The following is a 6,848-nucleotide window of genomic DNA, read 5'->3' as shown; positions in this document are numbered from 1 at the left end:
AGTTTGTTTACACTGATCAGAGTATCACAAAGCTTTATGATTCAGGTGTGCAGCTCACCTACAAATTCCAGGGCTGTTTCCTTTGTGGACTCCAAGACTTTGTCTGTAGTGTTATGTTTCTTCTTGTCATTGTGCTTTTTGTAATGGTATGCAGAGTTGTCACTTCACTTTTAAGTGTTCTGTTGGAAGTGGTCCATCAGCTTGCAGATTGTATTCTTAGAAGAAAATTTCTGGATATCCAAGCAGATATTCTGTGGTAATTTAGGTGAACTTGAAATCCCTAAACATCACGCATTGCTCAGTTACTATTTAGAATCTTGCTGACTAAAACTATGTACCTTTAAGTCCTGTAACTGGAATCCAGCAGTTAATCCAGAAACCGGAATTTACTTGGGAGTGATTCCTTCAAACTTCCTGCATTTATTAATTTTCTTATTGGGTTCCATTTGCAGCTGTTTGCCATTTTGAGGAGCTTCCTCCTCACTCACCTGCTCCACCTTTCTTGGCACATGTATAACTTACCCCTGGTGACCAAGGTCCCACAAGCAGAGAAACCTTTGTGAAAGCATTCAAAAGGTATTGTGAAGAGAAGAAATCTGTGCATCCTTGTACACTACCATCCTGACAGCTAATGAGTTTTTTTTTTCTCTTTTAATGCCCTACCCCATTGTTTTGCCTGATATCCAGAATGCATTAAGTTGTGCAAACACCTTTGGACTAGCATCACTGGTAGTCTTCAATAACATCTAGTATTTGATTGTAAAATTTCACCCCTTCCACTAGGACCACAGAGCTGGCAAAAATGCAGCTTCACTGAATTTTCTCAGATGACACCTTGGAGGATCAGATTCACTAATTGGACCCAAGTTGCTAGAGTCCCAGTCAAGCCTCCACTCCTCTATGCTTTGGAGATAGCTCAGTTTGTTTTTCACATACTTTTTTGCCTTTGAGAGTGCACTTACCGATTTTAGCAGAGTTTTTCAGAAGAGCACTTCTGCTTTCTGATGGGTGTTAGAAAATGAAAGACTTCAGTCCCTTTTCAGGAAGAATCAAGCTTTTATTCTAGAAGCAGCATTGTTTTGGGCACCACAAACTCTCTAGTAGGTTGGGAAGGATTTGCAGTTGACTGCTAGGGCTACCATGCCTTAGTACAGTTTTGGTTTTGTGCATCTCTCTGTAATGTGCTTATCTTCCCCAAAGGTGAATGCTAACTTAGGCAAAGTCAAAGGTTGTCTTAGTAATGCAGTTAGTTATATGGATACAGTTCCAAAGTTAAAACCAGTTAGATATTCATGCACTTTGCAAAGTTCATCTCCTTAACATGCATGGAGGGTAGATATCATTTCCTATCAGACTTGTGGGCTTTCTGTTGCTCAGAACACCACATTGTACCATTTTTTGAGTTGGTTCAAACTTGATAGAGATGTTCTTCGTGTTTCACTGTTGCAGTCATCACACTTCGGTTATCTGCTTGCAGGTAGCCCTCAGTCGGACCGAATACCAGAGTCTTAGGATTTCTGCGTCAGATGCCATCGCCTCTTCAATGACATCAGGACGTCAGCGGTATAAAACACACAGCCGAAGCCATTACATCAGCTTTTCTTGTCGTGCAGTGTCCAAAGCAGAAGCATTTCGCAAGTGCTGGTCGGCCGCCTCTTGAAATTTTCATTTTTGAGTTTCAGACCTGAAATTTTCTAAAAGATAAGTACCCCGTTGGAGATCCTTTTTTCTTGCTCTAACCGATGTCAGAAAAAGTTAATAATTGTCTTTCTTGTGGAAAGCAAATACCTCACAGAGATTTTCATTCTTACTGCCTTACCTGTTTAGGCCCAGACCACGACGTTCCTCTGTGTCGGTTTTGTGTCCTGTTGAACGCCCAAGCTATTCATCATCGGGCTATTTTTGTCACTAAATTCTTTCTCTCCGTATTCCGAAATGGCTTCTATAAGCCATCCAACTACAGATCTTCCGAAAAAAACGTAAGGATAAAGACAGGGACAGACCACATAGGCTGGTACTCAGTGAGGTGCCATTTGCAGCCCCTGATACCCGCTTCTACAGATTTGCAGGCCTCTACTGAGACCCATTCGGAGTCCAGTATACCGTGAGTTGCTTCTTTGACTTTGGAACCTGCGGATGTCTTTACCTTGGATGGGTCTGGAGCTGCTGTGCAGGCACCGGCTTCTGAGGGTGTATTCCAACCTTCCGATGTTCATATTAAAACGACATCTTCATTTTTGACTAAAACTACTGACTTTCTCGGGCCCAGAGTTCACACTACACCTAGAAAACCGACGACCAAAGCGCATGCTCAAGCTTCCATGCCACGGAAACAAATGCTTAGAATGGCTGAAGACCTTAACTTGAATTAGGGGAAGCCAGCCTTCCCCCTCTATAAGACAAAGGGTTGATTTTCCTTCTGATTCTACAGACAGTGAGTCCGATGACTGTGATCCCTCTGATTACCAGAACATTCCCTTATGTACCTATGAGGATTCAGATGCAGAAGATTCCATTCCCTCTGCCTTCCCTCCAGAGGAATTTTCTTTTTGTGAAACCTTGCATACCTCAAGGGAGCATTTCTGCTGGGAATGCCAGGACTACCCACAGTCCAAAAAGAGACTCAGAGAATTTTTAGACTTGCCTCAGTACAGGCCTCTAGTTATACACCCTGTCCTGGATATTGTAGATGATGTCTTCATGGAGTCCAGTCTTACTCCTTATTCTTTACCACCAGCTCCTAGTAAGTCTGACGGGTACTACAGAGTACCTGACTCTCACAAATTTCTCTTTAAGAATCCCACTGGGGATCCAGAGACCATTTCCCGGGGACCTAAAGGTATTAAGGCCACTACAGCCAAAAACCTCACCCCTTCAGACAATAATTCTAGAGCTTTAGACAGATGGAGTAAGAAGATGTACACCTCTGCAACTCTTGCCATAAGGGCTTTTAATTGCCAGTTTTACATGTTGAAGTATCAGCAGCATATCATGGAATTAAACAGAAAATGTTGTTGCTTCCAGATTGTGCAGAGATTAGAGAGTGACAAGACTTCATGCATTCTGCAAACCAAGTTCGTAAACGTACTTTGCAGGATGGTTTTGATGCCTTACAAGCATCTTTCAGGGCTGCTGTCACTGTGTCTGTTCTGAGAAGGCATGCTTGGCTGAAGGAACAAATCTTGCCAGACCATGTCAAAGCAAAATTACTAGATGCTCCATTAAACCAAGATTTATTGTTTGGCACAAAAGCAGAAGACGTTCATAAAAAGATGGAGGAAAAGGCTAAATCTATGCAAACTGTTAAAGATTTCACACAGGTGCAGCCACCTACATTCAGTAGGCATTGCCCTTCTAAAACCTGGTCCTTTCCTGTCCCTCTCAGACCTTCAGTCCAAACCCAGGGGCAACAGACCACAGACTACAGTCTCAGGGTATGCGTAGATGTAAACAATGGAGTGCTCCCACCTCCAAAACAGGGAGTGGTAAGCCACCCCCATAAGTAAAAAGTTCCCAGTGATGTGTCTTTCATCCCTCTCAGCCTTGCCCACGTTCTTGCACCCCCTGGGAGGAAAACTCACCCTGCATGCAAAAAACTTGAGAGTACATTACCCAGGACTGCTGTGTCTTAAACATTGTATCCTAGGGATACAGATTCTACTTCCGCTCACTGCCATCCCCAAGCGGGTTGCCAGACCTTCCTCCAGACCAGTGGGAAGAGGCCCAAAAGCAAGTATTTTATCTCAGTGTCAGGGCTAGTCAACCTGTTCATACAGAGCAAAGGGAACAGGGTTTCTACCCCAGACTGTTCCTGGTAACCAGAAAAGAGAACTCTTGGGACCCTGTCCAAGATCTGTCAATCCTTAACACCTTCCTGGTGATACCAAAATTCAAAATGCTTACACTCCAGCAGCTGCTTCCTATGCTTGCCAAGGGCTCCTGGCTGGTCACCCTAGGCTTCAAAGAAGCTTATCTGCACATCCCCATAAAGGGAATCTTGTAGGAAATATCTAAGTTTCAGGACAGGCTCTATGCGCTATCAATTCTCTGAACTTCCCTTTGCCTTGTCTACTGCGCACAGAGTATTCACAAAGTGCCTGGCTCCAGCCTTTGCATACTGCAGGCAGAGAAATATTCAGATTTACCCATACTTCGACGATTGCTTGATTCAGGCTGACAGTCAGGAATTGCTAATGCAGCACCTGACTTTTAAAGAGAAACTTAACTTCTCTGGGGTATACCATCAACAAAAAGAAATCATGTCTGCTACCCAAACAAAAATTGTATTCCTAGGAGCAAGCTTGAACACAACTTCCCAGATGGAATTCCTCACTCTAGAAAAGCATGTTCATTTGGCAAATTACTTCAAATTACTGGCCACCAAAACCAAACTGTCTGCAAGAAAAATACTGCAAGCCCTAGGGTTCATGGCCTCCTGTATTTTCCTAATTACATATGCAAGACTGCATATGAGGAAACTTCAGTGGTACTTCAAGTCTCTGGTGTCAACATTCTCAGGACTTGGAAACAGTGATTCCTGTCATTCCTTGCCTAAGGACAGAGTTCCTTTGGTGGGCAGAGGCTTGCAACCACAACAAGGGACTCACTTTCACTCAACCCCTCGTCGTTGAAACCCTGATAACAGACACATCGGACTATGCATGGGGGGGGGCTCACATGGCAGGCAAATGCATCCAAGGCAAATGGAGCCCAGGACAAATTCACCTGCATATCAATCAAAAAGAAATGTTAGCTAAACATAATGCAGTGACAGCCTTCAAATACCTTATCCTTCCAGGACAACTTTTGATAAAGACCGACAACACCACAGTTATGTGGTACATAAATAAGCAGGGGGTGGGGACACATTCCTACCCTCTCTGCAGGTTAGCCATGGCTCTGTGGAACAAAGCCTTGAGCAATCAAGTGTGCCTCCTAGCTCAATTCTTGCCAGGCAAACAAAATTCACTGGCATATGACTTAAGCAGAACTCTACTGAACCCACATGAGTGGAAACTGGATCACAACTCATTCAAACTTCTAATCCACAGGTGGGGGATACCAGAGGTGAACCTCTTTGCTCCCCCCCCCCCCCCATAACCATCAATTGAGCAACATTTGCACCAGAACTCCCCACAGCCAAGCACAAAGAGTGGATGCCCTATCCTTTACATGGGAAAACTTCTCAGTCTATGCCTTTCCCCTTCTGCCCCTCCTCTCAAAAGTACTACTCAAGATCAAACAGGACAGGCCAAAAACGATCCTTATTGCACCAGACTGGCCACGTCTGCACTGCTACCCACTCCTGATAGCAGTGCCACCCTGGCACCTACAGCAGACCCCCTCTCTACTGTCCCAGCAGGAGGGACAGATTTTGCATCCTCAGCTGCAAACCCTGAACCTTGCAGCCCGGCTTATTCCCTGAAAATATCACCAGCAACCCTCAGCAAACAGGTGCTAGATGTCATCTTTGAGGCCAGGAGGCCTAGTACTAGGAAATCCTATTCAGAAAAGTGGAAAAGATACTGTTCTTGGAGACGGTCTCAAGGTAAGGACACAGCCTTGCCCTCCTTACCTCAAATCCTAGATTATCTAGCAGAGTGGCTCTACAAAGGCCTATCCTTCTCATCAATTAAGATTCATGCCTGTGCCATCTCAGCTCATTACAGTACTGAGCCAGTCTTCTTCTCTCACCCTCTGATCAAACCATTCCTGAGAGGAGCTAACAATTTAAGACCCCCCGAGGAGAGCTCCCACTCCTGCCCAGGACCTTAACTTTGTACTAGAGAAGCTCATGCTTCCCCCTTTTGAGCCTGCTGCTACAGCAGAGTTAAAATTCCTCTCTTGGGAAACAGCCTTGCTTCTAGCCATCACTTCAGCAAATCAGAGTGTCTGAGTTACAGGCTGTTATGGCTGTGGAACCCTTCATTATCTTCTATGCGGGCAGGGTTTCCCTCAGAAATAACCCATCATTTATGCCCAAGGTGGAATCCAGTGTGGCTTTAAACCAGTCCATCCATTTACCAACCTTTCTTCCCTAATCCTCAGAATAAAGAGGAAATGATTCTGCTTTTTTTGGACGTGCACAGGCAGCTCATGTTCTACCTTGACAGGACTAAGCCTTTCAGAAAAAAACTGACCAGCTTCTAGTCAGCTTTGCTACAGGGGCAGAGAGCAAGCCCATTTCAAAGCAAACCATTTCCAAATCGATAGCACACTGCATCCATGTCTAATACAAACACTATGGAAAACCTATCCCACAGCGCATCAGAACTCATTCCACTAGGGCTACCTCAACTTCTACAGAATTTCTCAGAGGATTCCCTACCAGGGGCATCCTGGAGGCTGCAACCTGGAGTTCTGTACACACCTTCACCAAGCGTTACGACTTACCTGTCTCTCCTAAATCCAGAGCTGGATTTGCCACAGCAGTCTTACAAGGCCGGCTAGCCAGCACTAATACTACTTGACTGCCTCCACCCTTCCTCAGCTTTGGGAATCAACCCAAGTGTGGTGACTGCAGCAGTGAAGCACTAAGAACATAGTACAGTTGTGTACACTTACCATAAATGTAGATGTTCAAGTGTATTCACTGTTGTAGTCCTGGTTACCCTCCTTCCAGCCCCCTGACTTCTCTATGCTTTCTACCTTTACTCTTTTTGGCCATCATTTATGGCTATGGTATTTATTTTTTACTGGAGGTGTTCCACACCATGTAATTGCTTCCTATTTTGGGGGCTCCTGACATCTCGGGCAAGAAAAAGTGATGTAATGGCATCAGCTGTCTGTTTTATAGCCCTGATGACCTGACGTCATGCAAGAGGCGACAGTGTCCGTCACAGACATCC

General features: G+C 44.8%; 1 protein-coding gene across 1 annotated transcript in view; it reads left to right on the top strand.

Moving 5' to 3' along the window:
- Positions 1-6,848, top strand: part of GLG1 (golgi glycoprotein 1) — a 3,171,999-nt gene that overhangs the window by 2,452,693 nt on the left and 712,458 nt on the right. The window contains exon 21 of the mRNA XM_044081599.1: positions 3,273-3,320. Within this exon, the coding sequence (XP_043937534.1) occupies positions 3,273-3,320 (48 nt within the window). The remainder of the gene's footprint in view (positions 1-3,272; positions 3,321-6,848) is intronic.

Source organism: Protopterus annectens, chromosome 8.part1, assembly GCF_019279795.1.
Source record: "Protopterus annectens isolate FY-2018-M chromosome 8.part1, PAN1.0, whole genome shotgun sequence".
NCBI classification, from domain to species: Eukaryota; Metazoa; Chordata; order Ceratodontiformes; family Protopteridae; genus Protopterus; species Protopterus annectens.
The sequence above is the reverse complement of the archived record's forward strand: the minus strand, read 5'-3'. Positions and strand labels throughout refer to the sequence as shown.